The sequence below is a fragment of the Delphinus delphis genome, chromosome 12 (genome assembly GCF_949987515.2).
Source record: "Delphinus delphis chromosome 12, mDelDel1.2, whole genome shotgun sequence".
Taxonomy (NCBI): Eukaryota; Metazoa; Chordata; class Mammalia; order Artiodactyla; family Delphinidae; genus Delphinus; species Delphinus delphis.
In genome coordinates, this window is record NC_082694.2 from 13,394,547 (window position 1) to 13,417,467 (window position 22,921).

Genomic DNA, 22,921 nt, shown 5'->3' on the forward strand with positions numbered 1-22,921 from the left:
CTTCCAGTCTCAGCATCGGTTTTGTTATCGGCTGTGCAAATCCGAGTGGAAAAAGAAACTCCTTGGTTGAGACAAGGGATCTCGGCCAGGGTCTAGTTTACCAATTTGGTAACACTTTCCCCTTTGACATGAACCACCAAAGAGGGAAAGCAGTTCTTACTCACTCATGATGCTTCCTTCCGTGATGCACCTGGCCTTCTTCCTCCCCTGCACTCCTGCTACCCAAGTGGAGGGAAGACCACACACCCTGGTGCACACCTGTTGTCCTGGTGTAATTGCTGATACCATCTTCTTCCACTCTCAAAAGTACCGTATTATAGGATAGATATGGGGTCACCTGACTTATTAGAAGCTGGGGTTGTATGGCCCACCTATTTACCTATTTTCTATTGGGAACCAACTGAATTAAAGAAAGCATCCCTTCTACTCTGCTCCTTCATTATTTACATTTTTATGAGGAAGTCTGGGAGAGTCCAGAGCTGCCTGTGACTGGGCATGACTGTGATTCTCCCTCAGTGCTTCATTTGCTTGCAAAGAGGAATCCATGGGACTTCCTTGGTGGTCCGGTGGTTAAGAATCTGCCTTCCAATGCAGGGGACGTGGGTTTGATCCCTGTTCGGGGAACTAAGATCCCACATGCCATGGGGCAACTAAGCCCACGCTCTGTAACTACTGAACCCCCGCACTGCAACTACTGAGACTGTGCACCACAACTAGAGAGAAGTCCGCACGCTGCAACTAGAGAAGCCTGCATGCCGCAAGGAAGAGCCACAATGAAAGATCCCATATGCCGCAACTAAGACCTGATGCAGCCAAATATAAGAAACAAAAAACTTCCCCAAACCACCCCCCGAAAAAACCAAAAAACCCCAAAAGGAATCCATACTCTCCAAAATCAGCTTTATCAGTAATACCCTTATCAGTAAGCAAAAAATTGGACTTTATCTTAATTCTCAATTTGTTCATAACTCAGGTTGGAAAGAGGGATGCCATTACCTCTCCCCTCAAATTCTAACAATTAACACGGCAAAAAATGCAATCTGGCCTCACTGCCAGGGTCATCGGTATCAACGGATGTGTCCCACTCCAGGTTGACCTAATATTTGGGTTCAGTCTGAAGTGACAACTAAGCACACGTGACACAGCAGCACCGGTGAAGGAGGAGGCTGGAAACAGCCATCAGGGCAGCAGTGCATATATTAGCCACTCGTCTAGAATATCATGATGGGTACTTGGATCTGCTGTCATGGTCCAACGGTGAAGAACCCATGTCTGATTGTCACAGTGTCCCCATCAGCCTAAGACCACCAGGAACAACTCCGTAGCCCGACAACGTCAGGTTAATTGACTCATTGCGATAAGGGAGACTGTCCACCAGGAGCTGTGGGCCATCTCACCAAACGAGAGAAGAGAGACAGTTATTGATTTGGGGCAAGGGTAATGCTTAGGCAAAATTTAAGTGAAGCAGTGTTTTGCTGGACCCACAGCAAAAAGACTGTGTGGAAAGGGATCAACCTCAGTCTGTGAAAGGCATCCCACATCTGTGTCCTTTGAAAGCACAAAGCTGAGATAGATCTAGAATGCTGTGCCCAGAGCACTCTCTGAAGCTCTGTGTTCGGGCTGGAAGTCAAGGCTGCTCCTCTGTGTCAAAGTGACTTATATCCTTCAGGTAAAAGTAGATGTTTCATTCTTGCTGATATAATTCAAACAGCCAAATTTCTTTTTTTGGTCTGTATGTCCTTTGACTTAAAAAAAAATTGAAGTATAGTTGGTGTACAATAGTATATAAGTTACAGGTGTACTCTATAGTGTTTCACAATTTTCAAAAGTTATAATCCATTTATAGTTATTATAAAATATTGGCTATATTCCCCGCTTTACAATATATCCTTGTAGCTTATTTTATACCCAACAGTTTGTACCTCTTACTCCCCTATCCATTTATTGCCCCTCCCCCCTTCCCTCTCCCCCCTGGTAACCACTAGTTTGTTCTCTATATCTGTGAGTCTGCTTCTTTTTTATTATATTCACTAGTTTGTTATATTTTTTAGGTTCTGCATGTAAGTAATATACAGTATTTGTCTTTCTCTGTCTGACTTATTTCACTTAGCATAATACCCTCCAAGTTCATTGATGTAGTTGCAAATGGCAAAATTTCATTCTTTTTTTATGGTTGAGTAGTATTCTGTTGTGTATATATACATCTTCTTTATCCATTCATCTTCTGGGTTTTTTTTGGCTGTGTTGGGTCTCTGTTGCTGTGTGCAGGCTTTCTGTCTAGTTGTGGTGAGCGGGGGCTACTCTTTGTTGTGGTGCGCGGGCTTCTCATTGCGGTGGCTCCTCTTGCTGTGGAGCACGGGCTCTAGGCCCGCGGGCTTCGGTAGTTGCAGCACACGGGCTCAGTAGTTGTGGCATGTGGGATCTAGGGTGCTCGAGCTTCAGTAGTTGTGGCACATGGGCTCAGTAGTTGTGGCTCGTGGGCTCTAGGCTTAGTTGCTCCTCGGCATGTGGGATCTTCCCGGACCAGGGCTCAAACCCATGTCCCCTGCATTGGCAGGCAGATTCTTAACCACTGCGCCACCAGGGAAGTCCTCCGTTCATCTTCTTATGGACACTTATGTTGCTTCCATATCTTGGCTATTGTAAATAATGCTGGTATGAACACTGGGGTGCGTATATCTTTTCAAATTAGTGTTTTTTTTGGATATGCACTCAGGAGTGGAACTGTTGGGTCGTATGGCAGTCCTATTTTTAGTTTTTTGAGAAACCTCCATACTGTTTTCCACAGTGGCTCAAACAGCCAAGTTTCTGATAGTCCAGAGTTTTAAAGAACAAAGTCTCCGAGAGTAGAAAAGTGGAAGTCACTCAGAAAAGGGGGGTGTTATGCCACTTTTCAGCTGCAGCATGTTTCCTGTTAATGCCCAGTTGGCTTTCTCTGTGTTGTTAAGCCCAGCCCGAAGAGTGACTGGGCTGTTTTACTCTCTTACACTCTCTCAGCGTCTTCCCACTGGAGGTCCCCTTTTTATTCCTGAAGGGAAGGATGAGGCTTAGGACAACTTATGAAGCCTAGGAGAGCAACAACTCATGGAAAGTAGACTCGTCAGCAGTGCGTGGGGGTTGCATTCTCAAAGACTGTGAGGCCAGGGAAGGACCCTGAGGCCTTCCCAACCCATCAACTGCTTTGAGCCTGGGTCCCAAGGGCTGGAGGGATACTCTGGGATGGGCCAGGAAGTGAGCATCACAAAAGGTGAACAGGTGCATCTGCTTAGAACTTGCTGCTCTCGGGCTCTGGATCAGCATCCCCTCCCTGTCCCGTGCCGGGACAGCAAGGTACCAGTAGGGGGAAGCGCATTGTCCCCTCTTAGAGATCAATGTCTCCAGGCCTGTCTGCTCCCTGAGGGTCCAAGGCCAGTTCAGGGCCAAAGTCCTTCAATGTTCTTATTCTCTGTCTCTAGTCCTGCCCCTTCCCAGCTCTGTTGTGAGGAACATTGTTTCACCAACTCACTGCCCAATGGGAAGCAGCTGTCTCTTTGAGTCCTGTACAGGCTAAGTCCCTTGTCTGTGGTCACCACAGGCCAAAGGCACAGCAGTGATCATGGGATCAGGGGCAGCAGCTTCCCAGCACAAGCTAGGCTCAGGGGCCCAGACACCAATGTGGATCAGGGTCTCTGCTCTCGTAGACACAGCCGGAAGCACAGAAGGATTTTTCTCTGATATTTACTGTAAGAACCTGGTCCACATCCTGGAGGTAAAATTCACAATGTGTCGGGGCTCCTCTTGATGGACCCCTTCCAGTTTTTCTTCTCCGACTTGTCCCCTAGGAGGCTCCAGCGATTTGTCAATTACCTACCCTGGCTCTGGTTCCCACAGAGGTTTCAGCTCCGGAGTTTTTGCTCTGATGGCAACTGTATCATCACCACGTGTTGAAAAGACTATTCCTTGTCCCTGACCCAGAAATCTTGTGTCTCCGGCCAGCGTTGCTGAAGCTTGGCAGTCTAACTTGCTAGCAGCTTGCCCAGTTACAGAGGTTGGCGGTCCCCAATCAGAGCGCCAGTGTGATGGAGCTCTGAAGTGGGCGTGGGTACTTTAATCCCTGAGTACTGACATTATCCATCCATCGTGTTTTCATTTAAATAAGGACACATTAAGTTTCTGGAAGACCAAACTTATTGTGATGAAGAGATACAAACTAATGAAAATCCCCTCTTTTTTCACACTAGATATATATACAATATGAAAAATGCAATCATTGCGTGTTAGCTTCAATAGCGGCCTTTGTTCAAATTTTGCCATATTTTAACAAGATGATAAAACTTGTACAATCAATATTATGACATCTATTTTTTTAACATCTTCATTGGAGTATAATTGCTTTACAATGGTGTGTTAGTTTCTGCTTTATAACAAAGTGAATCAGTTATACATATACATATGTTCCCATATCTCTTCCCTCTTGCGTCTCCCTCCCTCTCACCCTCCCTATCCCACCCCTCTAGGTGGTCACAAAGCACCGAGCTGATCTCCCTGTGCTATGCGGCTGCTTCCCACTAGCTATCTATTTTACGTTTGGTAGTGTATATATGTCCATGCCACTCTCTCACTTTGTATGACATCTATTTCAATTATACCACAGAGATGTTTCATATCCTGTTTTTTAGATGTTTGTTCTAAATTTAAAATCTATGTGGATCTGTAGTAATCCTCACTTCCTATATGTCTACCTACATCTAACTTGCATTGTTTAATAGTAAAAACATGTACATGAAGGTGAAAGCACTAAAGTAGATGTATAGATTGACGTAACATATATTTATAATTTACTCATAGGATAAATATATAGAACTCACATCACACCAGACACTATCTCATTTAATCCTCTCAGCAACACTATAAATATGGTTGTAACACTTAACATGCAAACCAGGGTACTTCTGAGGATGAATAAGATTACTATGAATAATTATTTTGGGACAATAGGCAAAAACCAGGATGACTAGTCACTCCACCAACAGGGTGAAAGTTTTCTTGACTAACACATCCCAGAATGATTCTTCTTTCTCAGCAGTTTTACCCCATTTACAAATGAGGAAATCAAAGTTTAGAGAGGCAAAGGAACTTAACATAAGTCCCACATCTATTAAGCATGTTAGTTGGAATTCAAACTTGGGACATATGCTAAAGGTGACTGCTATCATAAGAAGTGAAGAAAATATGCACATTTCAGAACAGAAATTATAGCATATTATCATTGGTTAAATCTACGTGTGCATGTTTAATTATGAAAGACATATGTCTAGAAAGATACATAAGCAAAGAGCTAACAGTGATTACCCAAGAAGAATAGATGGTTGGAAATGGAAAGGCTTTCATTTTATTACGTGTATATTTCTGTATTGTCCATTACCACGTGACTCATCCTCCCATAATCTCTCCACTCAGCCAATTGCATTATTTACTTAGAGAAAATATCATCATTGTTTAAATTTTACCTTTTTTATTAAAGACAGGCAAAAGTTAACATGCCTAAAATATTACAGACATAAAAACAAATTTGAACACATTTAAATGACATCCTGCTTTATAAGGATTACACTGATTGCAGGTTTATCATAACTTAAACCAGTATTTTCAATTTTAAATGAAAAGCTTTAGAAGGTTACAATTGTATAATTGAAACATTGCAAGTATACTCACATATTGGTGAGGATTAACAGCTATGCTGTATTAAATACTTTAAAATGAAATTAATTAAATAACAGACTTTACTTTTCAAATCTAACTGAGATTTTATTCTCTTATTTTCTTGCTTTAGCAGGGTTTCGGCTTAAATAAATGAAATGATTCGTTTAATAAATTAAGTTATATTAACACTCGACATTAATCTATCACCTGGGGTAGGTAGTGTTTACTAGGTTTCTCCACTGTAAAGTTACTCTTTTTTCCTCCTTTCCATACTGTGATGAATGGAAGGAAGTCACTAATGCAGTCCACACTTAAGACATGTGGAATATGCTTCAACTCTTTGGGGCCACAGTACCAACATAAATTATTTGGAGTTCATCTGAGTGGGGGATTTGTTTGTTCTTCGCCATTTATTTATTTCATCATTTATTTATATCAGTCTGGTTTCATGAATATTTATTTTATACTTTTCATTATAATCCATTGCTACTTCATTAATTTTGTTGCTCAAATTGTTCCGTCTTTGGCCACTGGATACTCTTTCAGTTAGCTCTTGTGTCTCTTTGATATACCCCATCATTGTGGATTTTTTTTAATAAGTATTTTATTGCTTTCTGGCACTACAGGGTGATCCAGGCTCATTTTCCTGCCCCAGTACTAAAATCAGCCATTTTCCCAACGGTGTGGGATACTTTTGTATTCCTAAAAATATCCTCCAGCTTTGTTCTGAGATGCGATTACGCTCCTGGCAAAGAGTTTGATCATTCTGGGTCTTGAGCTCGGATTTGATAGGCGGGGCCACAGCGGTACTTAGTCCAGGTCTCATTGTTTTCCACCTCTTAAGCAAGGCCTTTCTGAATACTGTACCCCAATGCCTTGCGAATTATGAGGTTTCTAGTCTGGATGGTGGGAACAGGTATTGTTCCCACTAATCTTTTAGAATGTTTTAATCTCTAGCCTTGGGTAGGTTCCTCCCCTACAGGCACTGATTAGCACTCTGGTGATTATGCAATGGGGACCTCCTATAGATTCTCTGGATTCTCTTTCTATGCAGCCCTTCCCTCTCATACTCTATTTTATGATCTCTAACTACCTTTATCTCCATGAACTGAAAAGTTCCATCTCCTCTACTCACAAAGGATGCGGGGCCCTGCCTGGGTTTCTCCTGCAAAGCTGGGGTAATTATTGAGTCACCTTATTTCTTTCCTGTCTCTCAGGGGTCACTGTCCTTCACTGGCCGATGTTCAGTGTTTTAAAACCACTGCTTCGTAGATTTTATCTATTTTCTTTTTTTTTCCAGTGGAGTCAAGTGGGAAGTTAAATTTGGTTCTTGTTGTCCCATCCTGCTGGAAGCAGAACTCAGCACATTTTAATACTACGGAAGCCACATATACATTTATAGCAGGAGTCTCAGATTAGCCACTGTATAATGCGGTATGATTCAGCCTCTCATTGTGCACGATGAATTAGTCTTCTCAAGATTTCACTGTGTATCTGGAGAGATAATTCACATGCAGATGAAACTGTTATCGGAAACACCAGATCAAAGTTGGAACGCAGGTAGGTGATAATTCAAATAGATGTTTATAGCATGCTATAGTCTTAATATAGGGGGTGGTGCTCAGGTATGGAGAGATACAAAAATACTAAGATCATTTCTTGCCCTTTGCCTGTCATCAACCTGGTGGGGGGAAGCAGGCCTAGGTTCCCCGATACGTAAAAAGTGGACAATGTGTACCCTAACTAAGGAGGCACGGAGAGGGAACATTTGACTGGTGATCTAGGGGTTGGCAAACTTCTTCTGTAAAGGGCCAAATAATAAATACTTTAGGCTTTTCAGCCCTACAGTCTCTGTGACAGCTATTCAGCTCTGTTGAAGTAGCAACACAAAATAGGTATAGACAATGCATAAGTCAATAAGAAAAGCTGTGTTCCAATAAACCTTATTTACGGACACTGAAATTTGAAATGCATATAAATTTTACTGCTATGAAATATTCTTTTTTTTTTTTTTCGGTAGGCGGGCCTCTCACTGCTGTGGCCTCTCCCGTCGCGGAGCACAGGCTCCGGACGCGCAGGCCCAGCGGCCCTGGCCCACGGGTCCAGCCGCTCCGCGGCACGTGGGATCCTCCCGGACCAGGGCACGAACCCGTGTCCCCTGCATCGGCAGGCGGACTCTCAACCACTGTGCCACCAGGGAAGCCCTGAAATATTCTTTTAAAAATTTATTTCACTCATTTAAAAATGTAAAAAAATGTTCTTAGCTCATAAACTGTATAAAAAATAACTAGTGGGCCAGATTTGGTCCATGGGGCATAGTTTTCTAACCCCTGGTCTAAATTGGCCTTAATATTCCTATACCATATACAAAAATTAACTTAAGATGGATCAAAGACTAGAATGTAAGATTTGAACTATAAAATTCTTAGAAGACACAGGGAAAAACTTCATGATGTTGGATTTGACGATGATTTCTTGGATATGAGACCAAAAGACAATAAAAGAAAAAATAGATAAATGGGACTACATAGAAAAACACACAAACCTTATGTACATCAAAGAACACTATCAAAGGTGCTTGACTAAAAGAATGAAAAGGAAACCCACTGACTGGGAATCATATATCTGATGTGATTAATATCCAGATTATACAAAGAACTCCTACAACTCAATTACAAAAAGAAGAACCATCTGATTCAAAAGTGGGCAAAAGATTGAATTGTCCTTTGTATTTCTCCAAAGAAGATATACAAGTGGCCAATAAGAACTTGAAAAAAATGCTCAACATCACTAGTCATTAGGGAAATGCAAGTCAAAATCACAAGGTACCATCTCACACTTGTCAGGATGGCTATTAAAAACAACAACAACGACAATACAACAGAAAATAACAAGTGTTGGTGAGGATGTGGAGAAATTGGAACCCTTGTGCCCTTTTGGTGGGATTGTAAAATGCAGCCATTGTGGAAAACGGTATGGCGGTTCCTAAAAAAATTAAAAATAGAATTACTGCACGAACCAAGAATTCACTTTGGGGAATATACCCCCCCAAATTAAAAGCAGAGACCTGAATAGATATTTGAACACCCATGTTTATAGCAGCATTACTCACAGTAGCCAAAAAAATGGAGGCAACCCAAGTGTTCATGAATAGACAAATGGATAAATAAGGTGTGGTGTAGCCATACAATGGAATGTTATTCAGTCTTAAAAAGGGAGGAAATTCTCAGACGTGCTACACACGGATGAGGACATTGTGTTAAGTGAAATGAACCAGTCACAAAAGGACAAATACTGTATGATTCCACTTACACAAGGTACTTAGAGGAGTCCGATTCAGAGGCAGACGTAGGATAGTGGGTGCCAGGGGCTGAGGGTAGGGAGAAATGGGGAGTTATTGTTTAATGGATACACAGGTTCAGTTTTGCAAGATGAAAATTTCTGGAGACGGATGGTGATGTTTGCACAACAATGTGAATATGCTTAACGCCACTGAACTGTACACTTAAAAATGGTTAGGATGGGAAACTTCACGTTATTTGTATTTTACCACAATTAAATACAATAATAATTTTTAAAAATTAGAAAAGACAATGTGCAAAAACCTATGCAATAATTGTTACCAAAAACAGCAAATATATATATATATATATACATATATATATACACATACACATACTTATATATAAGAAATAGTCCCTGTTCTTGAGGAGCTCAGAAAGGGGATAATTTTGCCCTCTCTGTGCCAAGTGTCACTGACAGAGCCAAGGAAGTCTTAGGGCCTCCTCCCAGGGGAGCCCCGATGCAGCTCCCCTTAGCCCACCTAGTTCTGCTGTGGGCGCTCACTGCTTCAAGTCCTTGGTGGAAAGGAGCAAAGACTACACGGATTGGTCGCAGGATGTTTGAAAGCGATGCATCCAAGCGTGGCCTGCCTGATCCAGCCTTGCCAAGAGCGCCCTCTCTGGTGAGGTCACAGTCATGCACACAGAGCCTAGGCGCTGACAGGCAGGAGGAGGGGCGGGCCCAGGGAGCAGGGAGAACGGAGCCAGAGCAGCGCTCTTCCTGAACTGCTGGTTTTTCCCTTCCACGTTTTTGGTTTAATTCCAATTTCACGCTAGGTCCAGAATCTGGTTCAAATCCTAGCTATTCCGCAGACAGAAGTCTGGCAGTGACCAAACCACACAGCCCGTGGGAGGGGAGTCCTCAGGCTCTGGAAACCTCTGAGGTACAGACGAGGGAAGCACCTGGACCTGCTCCGGAGGGTCTCACCTGCATCTGGGATAAAGAGGTTGCCAGCGGCTCTGGCCCCGCCCTTGGTGACTCAGACAGGAGAAACTGCCTGTGGGTACGACACGCACAGGGCCTCCCCCTGCCTCGTGCGTCACGCACAGGCTCCAAGATCCCAGCTTGCAGAACTGGCCCATGCCCAGCCCTCCCACCCTGGAAGATTGCACGGGACTAAGAGGGGGAAACAAAGCCACACGTTTCTGGCTCAGCACCCGGCTGCAGCGCCCGCACCTCAAACCTCCCTGTGATTTCACGGGGAGCCCAGTGTTTTTCAGACATGCTAAGAGCCCAGAGGCACCTTGCCCTCTGTCGCTCCCACGGTGACTGCAGGGTGTGTCTGGAGCTGGGTTGGGAGTCCAGGGCCATGTCCCTTTCTGTTCAGGGCTCCCTGGAGGCCGTGTCTGTCCATCACCACCGTCTCTCCTGTGCCAGGTGGGGCCTTCATGGACGTTCTGAGCCCCCAGAAGTCACCCCAAGGAATGAGGAATCCCCGCCATCCTGATGTCTGCCACTGTATTGTCTGTACTGGAGCCGTTTGTCTCTGGACCAACTGGTGGTTCCCATTATCTTTCTCAAAGTTGCTGCTCTTCTCGAGACTTGGTCCTTCCTGCAAACAGACCCCTGGCAGGGAGGTCCCCTAGCCTCCTGCTCTGCCCTCCTTTCCTCTATTGCCTGAATCCGTACGAATTCCATGGTTTATTTGTTCACAGTAGGGGATGGGGTGAGTTAGTCTGGAATCGAACTGCCTGAGTACCAATACTGGGTCCATCTCTTACTAGTTTGTGACCTTGTGACCCAAACTCTCTAAGCCTGATTTTGGCGTATCAGTCAAAGGTGAATAAGAATAGAACTCTTCTCACAGGACCCCTGGCACGATGCCTGTCCTGCTTTTGAGATGGTGCAGCGAATGACTGTCATAGCGAGTGACTGTGCAGCGAATGTTAACCTTCTTGGAAATCTTACAGCATGTGCTGCGGCCTCTCAGCCAGGCTGAGGCAGGGACTTCTCCTTCACTGGCCCAGGTAAGCATGTTAGCACATGCAAGGAAGTGTTTGGTCTTGAGTCAGCCCCAGATTTAGGTGAATGTGAACTTGTCCTCTGCTATGTTCCCAGGTTCCTCTTTAAGTACCTGGGGACGAGTGCAGGAGACCGGGAAACACAGAGAGGGCAGGAAGCAGACGTCTGTGCTAAGCGCCCTTTTTTTTTTTTTTTTTTGCGGTACGCGGGCCTCTCACTGCTGTGGCCTCTCCCGTTGCGGAGCACAGGCTCCGGACGCGCAGGCTCAGCGGCCATGGCTCACGGGCCCAGCCGCTCCACGGCATGTGGGATCCTCCCGGACCGGGGCACGAACCCGCGTCCCTCGCATCGGCAGGCGGACCCTCAACCACTGCGCCACCAGGGAAGCCCTACTCTCATCTTTATAGAGAAACCAAAAGGAGGTGAGATGAATCATTACATCAGAGAGATGAAGCGAATTTCCCAAGGCCATGTAGCTGATGATGATGCTGACGATGGTATAGCTGACATTTGAGCACCTACTATGTGCCCAGCACTGTTCTAAACACTTCACGTACATTAACTCATTTAATCTTAACAACCACTCCTGAGTAAGTGCTATTTTTTGTTATTGTTGGGGTAAAATTATTTTACAATGTGGTGTTAGTTTCTGCTGTACAGCGAAGTGAATCAGCTCTATGTATACATATATCCCCTCTGTTTTTGCATTTCCTTCCCATTTAGGTCACCACAGAGCATTGAGTAGAGTTCCCTGTTCTATACAGCAGGTTCTCATTAGTTATCTCTTTTATACGTATTGGTGTATATATGTCAATCCCAATCTCTCAGTTCATCCCACCTCCCCCTTCCCCCCTTGGTGTGCTTATGTTGGTTCTCTACATCTGTGTCTATTTCTGCCTTGCAAACAGGTTCATCTGTACCATTTTTCTGGATTCCACATATATGCGTTAATATACGGTATTTGTTTTTCTCTTTCTGACTTACTTCACTCTGTATGACAGTCTCTAGGTCCATCCACGTCTCTACAAATGACCCAATTTCATTCCTTTTTATGGCTGAGTAATGAGTAAGTACTATTTTTATCCCCATTTCACAGATGAGGACTCCAAACACAGAAAGGTTAAATAACTTGACCAAAGACACATGCTAATAAGTGACAGATTTTTAAAAAATTCTTCTTTAAAAATTTTATTTATTTATCTTTGGCTGCGTTGGGTCTTTGTTGCTGCACGTGGGATTTCTCTAGTTGCGGTGAGCGGGGGCTACTCTTCATTGCGGTGCGCAGGCTTCTCATTGTGGTGGCTTCTCTTGTTGTGGAGTATGGGCTCTAGGTGCATGGACTTCAGTAGTTGTGGCACTCGGGCTCAGTAGTTGTGGCTCATGGGCTCCAGAGCACAGGCTCAGTAGTTGTGGTGCACGGGCTTAATTGCTCCACGGCATGTGGGATCTTCCTGGACCAGAGCTCGAACCCGTGTCCCCTGCATTGGCAGGTGGATTCTTAACCACTGCGCCACCAGGGAAGCCCCAAGTGATAGATTTAGGACTTGAATCCAGACAGTCTTGACCAGAGTTCAGCAAATTTTTCTCTAGAGGGCCAGGTACTAAATATCTTAGGTTTTGCAAACGCTGCGGTTTCTGTCACAAATATTCATTGTTGTCATTGTAGTACAGAAGCATTCATAGGCTGTGTTCACAAATGGGTAAGGCTGTGTTCCAATAAAACAAACAGTGGGCCCATCTTAGCCCACGGGCCAAAGTTTGTCCACCTGTGGTCTTAACTGCTACATCAAGAGAATGAGGGGCCAGAAACATCAAAACTCTGAGAAATAAAATCGTAATTGTGAACAAAATGTTAGACAAGTCTCTGGCCTTTTCTACATGACACAGCCTGTAATCCATTCGATGTCATCGCAGCATTATTAATTGAAGGCTTACTGTATACTAGGCACCACCTTAAGTGCCTAGAATATGCCAATGAACAAACAGAAAACACCTGCATTTGAATGAGCTTATCTTCCAGCAGGATTGGCAGGGGAGCTGATGAATAATACACATAATACACACCTGAATTATTCAGTGTGCTTACGAATGGTGAGTGCTTTGCAAAGAAATGGAGCGTGGAAAGGGGAATGTGGGAACAGGAGAGAGCAGCATAGGATGATGAATGTAGGTCTCATTGAGAAGGTGACAGTTCAGCAAAGCCTTTAAGGAGTAAGGGAGTGAGCCATGCTGATATCTTGGAGAAGGGCTTTCCAGGCTGAGAGAACAGCCAGTGCAAAGGCCCCGAGGCAAGAGCATGCCTCACTTGTTCAAGAAAGAGCAAGAGTTTCATGTGGCTTGAGGTGGTGAAAGGATGAGATCAGCAGTTAGTGAGAGCCTGATCTGGAAGTACGGTGAAGACTTGCCTTTTACTCCCAGAGACATGGGGAACAGGGGGCTGATGGGATTGGACTCAGATTGTGAAACCATCACTCTCACTCGTGCGTTGTGTCTTGGGGTCAATAGCTTTGGACTCGGGTTTCCTGGGTTTGGTTCTGACTCTAATACAAATTGCAGGTCCAATATCAGGAAACAGTTAATCTTTCTATGCTTGGTTTCCACATCCGTGAATGAGACATAATAATGGTATTTACCACACAGGGCAGTTCTGAGCACAAAATGAGAAAATTCAGGTCAATCATTAAACATTGTTCTGGGGACATAATGAAGACCAAATGAATACTGTTTATTTTAATTATTGTTAAATTTATCTTCTTAATAAAAAACTACCATTTTACTATAATAAACTTTTTGTGAATGTGTGCTTACATACCGATACAGGTGTGTACACGTGTTGTTTGAATCCTCATCTCTCTGTCAAGGGCAGGAGCCATACCTACCTCCAGGGCACTGCTGCTCAAGGGTGGTGGGAAGTCACCTGGGGTAACATTACCCCTCTGCAGGATGGGACAGCGTCTGGGCACCTCCATGGTCATATAAAATCTGTGAAGTATTGAGCTGTTTCCTAAGAAGGGAGGATACTCACTGAAGACTGGAGAATGAAAAAACAACAGGAACAACAGAAACAGAAACTGCCAGTCGCGATGACAAGGTGTATCAGTTACCTACTGCTGTGTAAGAAATGATCCCCAAACTTAGCAGCTTAAAACAACAAACATTTATTATTTCATATAGATTCTCAGAATCAGGAATCTGAAAAGTGGCATTAGCTGGGTGGTCTGACTCAGGGTTTCTCATGAACTTGCCGTCATGATGTCAGACAGGGTTGCATCATCTGATGGCTCTAATGGGGCTGGTAGGTTTGCGAGTGAGCTGTTGGCTAGAGGTCTGAGCTCCTCACCACGTGGGCCTCTCTGCAGGCTGCTTGGGACACGGTAGCTGGCTTCTCCCAGGTGAGTGGTTCAAGAAAGGTCCAGGGGGAAGCTGCAATGCCGTCTACCATCTAGCCTCAGAAGTGGCATGCTACCACTTCCACCATATAGTATATTCTCTAGAAACAAGTCACTAAGTCCAGCCACGCTCAAAGGAAGGAGGATGAAGCCCCACCTCTTAAGGGGTGGAGTATCAAAGAATCTGTGAACAGATTTTAAAGCCACCACACATGGTGTGTGAGTCTGGGGCAAAATAACGTTGTTTTAGCTAACGCCAGTTTAATTTTCAAAAAACCCAAAACACGACTCTCATACAAACACATAGCGAGCATGTGTCAAAGATTTATCTTTGGGCTTCCCTGGTGGCGCGGTGGTTGAGAGTCCGCCTGCCGATGCAGGGAACACGGGTTCGTGCCCCGGTCCGGGAAGATCCCACATGCCGCGGAGTGGCTGGGCCCGTGAGCCGTGGCCGCTGAGCCTGCGCGTCCGGAGCCTGTGCTCCGCAACGGGAAAGGCCACAACAGTGAGAGGCCCGCGTAACACACACACACACACACACACACACACACACACACATACACACACAAGATTTATCTTTATTAATAAATGAAGGAACTGGCAGGATGATAAAGTTAATTCAAAAGATAAGTTAAGGAACAGAGGCTTATATGATCAGTCAGGAAAGAAATTGTGGAGTAGATTGGCTTAGATAAAAAAAAAAAAACTGCTTAATGAATTGCAAGGCAATCCAACTGTACCCTTTGGGGTTATCTTTTCTATTAAGCAGGAATCATTTGAAATTTATCAATCTTCTCTTAGTTCACATCTAACTTCACAGAGTTTGACAGCTAATCCATGGTAGTTAGTAAGTCAAACAAAGACAGATGTTCCCCAGGGAACTGAGCAATTGTTGGTGGGACTGTTTGAGGATGCTCCAGTATGACACTGAGAGCACATGATGTCATCATTGTGTTTTATTTTCAAGTTTGGAGAAATTTTCTTAACAGGGGTTTGTTTTATTTTTCGTACTTTCACCTTCCTGGCTCATCCATTTGTTGTCCCGTCCATCCGCTCTGTATCCATCCCCTGTTATGCACATGGTGGAGTAGACCGAGCTGGCGGAGACATCCCCCTGAATCCTCGGCATCCCGGGGGTGGGCAGCCACGTACTGGCTTCATTCTTTATTAGCAGAATGAGGAAAGCGCTTGATGAAGCTCCACGGCAGTGTCCTGGGGTGCAATTCACTGGGGTTAGGAAATCAGAGAGGGCAACCAGGGCAGATGACATTTTACCTTTTTAGGGGAAACAAAATCTTCTCTATTATCACTTTGTAAATGAAAGCCTGTTTGCTTAAAGCCACTTTGCCTAATGGCCAACTCCTTCTGGAGTTTCTTTTTTCTTTTGTTCTTTTTTGCAAGTATTTGCACAAATAGTGTTATTTTTGTTTGGTCAATTTATGGCCAATTCAACAATTTTGCATAAGCCTCTACATTTTCTGAAAGGTGTTTATCACGTTAGTGGCATTATGAGTGTTGAGTTATTTTTCTATCCTTTGAACAACTTGATATTTTATTTATTTTTGAACACTTTAAGGACATTTTAGCCCATGAGCCTGAATACAGTTTCTTTAAAAGGTATGCCTTAGGGCTTCCCTGGTGGCGCAGTGGTTGAGAGTCCGCCTGCCGATGCAGGGGACGCGGGTTCGTGCCCCGGTCCGGGAAGATCCCACATGCCGTGGAGTGGCTGGGCCCGTGAGCCATGGCCACTGAGCCTGCGCGTCCGGAGCCTGTGCTCCGCAACGGGAGTGGCCACGGCGGTGAAAAAAAAAAAAGGTATGCCTTAGCAATAAATGGTTATCCGTGGTGCTCAAGACAAAATTAATTTGTCATTATGCACTGACCCTTACCTTTCATTTAGATCCATCACAGAGAGTGTATGGATGGATTAAAACCACATGCATCGTTACACAGTCACATGTTATTTTACCAGTTAGGTACTGAAGAAAGATCAATCATAGATGGCCCAAGCTAGGTTTTATTTCCAAGGGATATAATCAGACACTTGAGCAAAGAAGTTTGTCACAACATGCTTTTCAATGACACATAATAATAATAACAAGGACTAATAATAACAGATCGGTATAAATAAATGATGTTGCATTTGTAGAATGAAATACTATATGGCTATTCAATATTCTGATATCATTATACTGGGTATGGAAAGAGATTCTGCTATCTTGCTACATGAAAAAAGCGTGCTGGAATGAGTGTAGGTTCTGGGATGCAGTCGTGTGTAAAGCTGTGATGGTTACAGGCGTGTATGTGCAGGGGAAAAACTGTTGTCCTTGGTTTGTTGATGACGCACACACTGGAGATTAGTATCCATGTGTTTTGTTTTGTTTTGTCAATACGGATTTTCACGTTAATCTACAATGAATACGTAGACTTAACATCCCCTAAGCAGGAGAGCTCCACCTCCAGCATTTCCCGTAGTCCCGGCAAAGGCAGAAAGGAAGGAAGGAAAGAAGGAAGGAAGGAAGAGAGGGAGGGAGAAAAGAAGAAAGGAAAGAGGGAAAGGAAGGAGGGAGGGAACAAAAGAGGGAGAGAAGGAAGGAGGGGAGGGAGGAAGGAGGAAAGGGGGTTGTTCTAAAATCTGCTTTCCTTGAGCTGTTCTCTGCATGATACCCCTGGGTCTGGAAGGGCCACATGTCCAGGAGCTGAGTGCTCACTAAGGGCTGCAAAGCCCCTGGAAGTTCTTCAGAATTGCTAGAAGAAGACTGTCTCTTCAGAATTGCTAGAAGAAGACTGTCTCCAGCAGCTTCCGTCCCTGAGAGAGATAATGAGCATCAGGTGTTTCTGGAAGCGTCAGGTGGTGTGAAATCACTCTGGAAACCCCCCTTCTCCGGAGGCTGAGGCAGTTTCAGGGGCCCCACCCTAGGGCGTCACTCAAAGGGCTGAGGCAACCTCGGAGGAGCGGGCAGACACCTCGGGTCCTGCCAAGAGAAAGGAGCAGTCTGAGGTGTCCTCTGGGGAGCTGGGCTTCACCTCTCCTAACCCCAGACCTAGAATCCCCTGATCCTTGGGGCTGTTCGTATGCCGGGGGGCTCAGGGGGCTGCTTACTGGGGCCCCTGCCAGCTCAGCCTCTATCTCCACCTAAGATTTTCTGTTATCTCAAAATAGGAGTGTCAACACACAGAAGATCAAGATGGTCCTGAGTGGGGCGCTGTGCTTCCGGTGAGTATCTGAGCCTCTGCTTGGGCCATGTGCTCTGGGGGGGGAGTGAATTCTGGGTAGATCTGTCGTCCAGCCTTTCCGGGGAGGGCGCTGTGATTGTCCCACAGGTGGGATGGGCAGCTGGGAAGGTGTGAACAGCAACTCCCTGCCCTTAGAGGAGTTCTTCCAGCCTCTTCAGACGGGAGCAGGCCCTCTCCTGGGGCTTCGCTGATGAGAGGGGCTTGTGGCCTCATCCCTCCTAGGGAGTTAGGAGGCCCGGCTTGGAGCCCTGCTGTTACCACCCACTGCTGTGAAGAGATGTCAATCCAACCACTACCTCCTTGCTGCCCTCTGGGACAAGACAGCAGCAGCAAAACTCTTCCATCAGTCAGCCTGTCTGTCCTTTGTCATGTGCTGAGCCAGGGGCTCTGCAATGAGCTGGACTTTTGCAACAGTGAATGAGAAGAATCTTGCTCTCACTGAACTCGGAGTCTAGTATAGCTTTTCCCAAGGTGCGTTCTGTGGAACCCCAGTCCTACGAGTGTCTCTATGCAATGATGCTCCTCGGTCCAGGAAATGTGGGAAATATGCTTGCTAGGTCCCCTTAAAAGAGGACCATAGCACACTTCAGCATATTAGTCACTTTGAAGTAGAGATTTGTTTAATTGTGTTTAGTCAGCATTGAACCAATTTGTACACATCTGGAGGAACCCCCTTTAGAGTACAGCTTTCGCCTCACAGGATGTCAGAAAATCAACTGAGATTGTAGGTGTGAATTAAATTTGAAAAGCAAAATGAACGAATTTTAAATGTAAAGAAATCCCTCACGTGTAGGGACTATATGGCCAAGCGGAAGTAAATGCACCAAACAGAAGTAAAGGCGGAAGTCAGTCAAGGCGCATTTTTATCCTGAAGAGGCCTGGGCAGCATCTGTCCCATCTTCTTAGTTTAGCAATGAGGAGACTCAGGCCCAGAGAGGGTGAATAACTTGTCTGTCGTGACTCCGCAGTGATGGCGGCAGAGCCGGGATGAGAACACAGGACTCTGACTCAGTTTAGTTTCTTTTCCAACATGACACCGGGAAGAGTCTGGTTAGCGTAGAAAAGATTGAATAGGATGGGCTTCCCTGGTGGCGCAGTGGTTGAGAGTCCGCCTGCCGATGCAGGGGACACGGGTTCGTGCCCCGGTCTGGGAGGATCCCACATGCCGCAGAGCGGCTGGGCCCGTGAGCCATGACCGCTGAGCCTGCGCGTCCGGAGCCTGCGCTCCGCAACGGGAGAGGCCACAACGGTGAGAGGCCCGCGTACCACAAAAAAAAAAAAAAAAAAAAAAAAAAAAGATTGAATAGGATGAAGGGGCAAACCCCAGACTCAGATGGGAGGCTGTGGCCTTGTCCTGGTGGTAGGCATGAGCCCCCAGGGCTGGGAGAGAAGGTTCTGGCTCAGTGGGAAGACAGGGTGACGGTGCCTGAGACTGGGGGACTCTCAGAGCCCAGGCAAGCTGGAGCACCCGCCACCTGCCCTGAGTGTCATCCTGTCCTGATGCTTTAGAATGAAGGATGCGACACTGAAGGTGCTTTATCTGCAAGATAACCAGCTTCAAGCCGGAGCGCTGCAAGCAGGGAAGGTCATTAAAGGTTGGTGGCAAACGAGGACCCTACTTCCCTAGGCTTCTAAATACTCTGAGGGGAGGGGGCCTGAAGAGGGCTTAGAAACATTGGCACAAGCCAACAGACCCTGGGCCTGACACAGTAGACGGGGCGTCAGAAAACCAGGCTCTGAGCAAGGACAAATAAAATAGCACACCTTCCGGCATGGCGTCATGCCCCAGTCCCACCGGAAGCCTCTACGCAAAGGTGGGATTATTTTCCAAGATAGCTGTTTTGTCATTTCCTCACAGGTGGACTGGGGCCCAACATCCCTTTTTCTGGGAGCCAGTGCTGAGGAGAGCACTAATGCAGGCTCTCTACACCCTCACTCCCATGTGGGAGTGGGTTTCCGCCCCTTTGCCCCTGGTCCTCTCGGTGCTCTGAGGGTCCTCAGTCACTCAGAGTGGTGGGGCCTAGAGCAGCAGGTGATGCCATCTGACCTCGTGCTCATTCACACAGCCCCACACAGTGTGACAGGACCTTCTCCCTAGAGTGGCACATACCTACTCGCCCAGAACAGCCTTACTGGGCACTGGGGCCAGGCAGAGCCCTCTGTGAGGCTGAGTGTGTGTGTGTGTGAGACGGAGGGATTTTACAGAGAAAAGTGAGACCCTTTTCTGTTCTCAGGAATCTCACAGGGGGTGGAAAGATACCAACTAACTCTAATGGGAGACTTATCAAGACAGGTTACAGAAAAGAGGCTGGAAGGTCGAGGGGCATTAAAAGAGGTGGTCAGTCTCCCTTGGGGCTTGCAGAAGACTTGAACTTTTGACCCTGGAGTGGGCGTGGGGTTGGGAGGTGGTACCGTGTGCTATCTGCCTTGACTTCCACTGGACCAGCTGGCAGGAGACCCCCCCTTCCCTACATGACAGCTGTTATGAGGCTCCCCTTCTGTCCAGCCTGGGGACAGGAGGCCTGATACAGCCCACGATGGGGCAGAGGGAGGGAAGGGCGGCCAAGGTCCCTGCATCTGCTTCCTTCCTCTAGGTGAGGAGATCAGCGTGGTCCCCAATCGGTATCTGGATGCCAAGCTCTCTCCAGTCATCCTGGGCGTCCAGGGTGGGAGCCAGTGCCTGTCGTGTGGGATGGAGCAGGAACCGACTCTGAAACTAGAGGTGGGTCCTGTTGGGGGCGCCTCACCACGTGGCTTCACTAAGTCAAAGATGCTGATGCCACGGCTTCCTGGGCTCCTCTCCCTCCAGGGTTCTGTTAATTATGGCTCCGCCTCCCTGTGCCTTGGGGCCGGCCCCTACCCCTCAGCCACCTGCCGTGCCCTTTGATTGCAGCCAGTGAACATCATGGAGCTCTACCACAGTGCCGAGGAGTCCAAGAGATTCACCTTCTACCGGCGGGACACGGGGCTCACCTCTAGCTTCGAGGTGGCCGCCTACCCGGGCTGGTTTCTCTGCACCATGCCCGAAGTGGACCAGCCTCTCCGGGTCACTCAGCTCCCGAAGGACACCAGCTTGGACGGCCCCATCACGGACTTCTACTTCCAGCAGTGTGACTAGGGCGACATGCCCCCAGGGCTCCTGGGGCGGGCCAGGTTGGGCAGGGCCAGGAGGTGTAGGAGGAGACCCGTGGTGATGAACCCACCTCTGCTCTCAGGGCCTCCACCGTGGAGGGGCTGGGCACACGGCCACTCTTCCTCCACCTGTTTCCCAGGTTGGGTAAATCCTTCTGAGATTTGGGGCTTAGTCCACAGTTTTCTTTTCTGCTGGGTGGCACTACTGATGTGAAACCTTGCAGAAAGGTAAACCCCTAAAATAAACCCCTAAGGGGTCAGGGGCAGGGGCAGGGGAGCAGTGGGAATCCTTCATGCTTTGTGGTAACGTACAGGTAACAGTCCTGTGCTTTGACCTGGATTGGTCACAGTCTTCTGAGATTCCAAGAGGTGGGATCCAGCCTCCAAGGGGTCTCCTGGGCTGGTGGAATACTGTTCCCCACAATTCATGTCCTTCTGGGAACCTCAGACTGTGATCTTTGTCAACTGAAAAAAGATGTACAGCCTTAAGTTGAGAGTTATGGTTTATTTGCTGGGCATTCTGAGGGCTTCAAGCCTGGAAGACAGCCTCTCAGATAACTCTAAGGGACTGCTCCAAAGAGGCAAGCGGGAAGCCAGGATATATAGGAGTTTTTGCAACAAAGACCAGGTATTCGGAACATCAAAGATGATTGTTAATTTAAGGCAATCAGACATCTCAAGTTAAGGAATTCCGCGCTTTTCTATATAGGGGAAGATGCAAGATTCTGGGCTCACTGGAATCTTTCCTTTGATAGGCACCTCAGCTGTCTGGGGCCAGTATCCTGTGTTTTCTCATCCAGGGTTTCCTCAGGATGCACTGTGGTGGGTGGCTGCAGCTATGGGCATTCTGTTTCCATCCTGAGTTCCCTCAGACCTCACCGTTGGGGGAAGCTGTAATGTGATGGCTTGGTGGTTACCACATCCTCTGGTTACTGAAATGGCAGGCAATATTTTTCATTCACACCTTGTTTGGAGGCAGGGTCTTTGTAGATGCAATTAGTTAAGAGGTCATGCCGTATGAGGGTGAACCCTAAATCCAGCAGGACTTCTGTCCTTGTAAGAAGAAAGAAACCCAGAGAAGGAGGCCATGAGAAGATGGAGGCTGAGGAGAATGCCACAGGCAAGGTGTGCCAGTGATTGGGGCACCATCAGAAGCGAGGAGGCAGGTTCTTCCACAGAGCCTTCGGAGGGAGCTCGGGAGCCTTCGAATCTCCTGAACTGCACGAGAATAAATTTCTGTTGTTTGAAGCCACCAAGTTTGTGGTAATTGGTTAGGGCAGCCCCAAGGAATGAAGACAGCAGCCAATGATCCCCATCTCTTGGTATTCACACCCCCTGTGTGCCCCCGCCCACACTGCACCAGAGTTGTCTCCATGACCAGTAGAATGCCGCAGAAGTGATGTTATGCCGCTTCTGAGATTAGGTAATAAAAGACACTGTGGCTTCTATCTTGGTCTCTGTTTCTTTATTCACTTGCTCTGGGGGAAGCCAGGTACCATGTGTGAGCTGCCCTGTAAGGAGACCCATTGGTGAACAATGAAGCCACTTGACAACTGCCACACCAATGAGCTTAGAGGCAGCTCCTCCAGCCCAGGCAAGCCTTCGGGCGATGCGGCCCTGGCTGACTGCAACCTAGTGAGAGACTCCGAAGAGAATCACCCAGCTAAGCTGCTCTAGAGTCCCAACCCTCAGAAACTCTGAGAAAGTTAAGTGTTCCTGCATTAAGTTGTTAAAGTTTGGGGTCACTTGTTACACAGCAATAGATAACTACTATGCAGGGGAAGAGAAACAAATTCGTTATTTTATTATGATTGCAATTTTCTCCATGACTTTTATTTTCCCTCCCAAAATGAGCACCAACCCTTTTATTTCCACAAACATCTGATTTAAAAGCGGATCGTACCAAATTGGTTGAATATTCTCTGTTCCCACAAGGTTTAGATCTTCCTTGACTACCTTTGCACCTTCAGACATACGTGCCAGGGACTGTGACTCCAGGGTCCCTGCCTAAAGTCTGGGGAATGAGAGCAGAAGCCAGAGGAGGGGCTCAAGTTGGAGCCCCAGGAGTTCCATCTGTGCCTCACCAGTCAGACCAGCCTGGCAGGTTCACCTTCTGCTGAAAGACCAGCAAGGGAGAGGCCAGGCCATAGCGTCTGCCTCTGGGGATTGCAGCGGCT

General features: G+C 46.6%; 1 protein-coding gene across 2 annotated transcripts; it reads left to right on the forward strand.

The window, feature by feature from the left end:
- Nucleotides 1-7,226: 7,226 nt before the first annotated feature.
- Nucleotides 7,227-22,181, forward strand: LOC132435598 (interleukin-36 receptor antagonist protein). 2 transcript variants are annotated; one of them, XM_060027707.1, is made up of 5 exons: nucleotides 7,227-7,242; nucleotides 17,539-17,592; nucleotides 19,122-19,207; nucleotides 20,207-20,334; nucleotides 20,506-22,181. In XM_060027707.1, the coding sequence occupies exons 2-5, from the start codon at nucleotides 17,564-17,566 to the stop codon at nucleotides 20,728-20,730; spliced, it is 468 nt and encodes a 155-aa protein (XP_059883690.1). In that variant the 5' UTR covers nucleotides 7,227-7,242; nucleotides 17,539-17,563; the 3' UTR covers nucleotides 20,731-22,181. The 2 variants fall into 2 exon arrangements, with proteins under 2 accessions (XP_059883690.1, XP_059883689.1); XM_060027706.1 differs by lacking the exon at nucleotides 7,227-7,242 and adding an exon at nucleotides 17,284-17,376.
- Nucleotides 22,182-22,921: the final 740 nt, after the last annotated feature.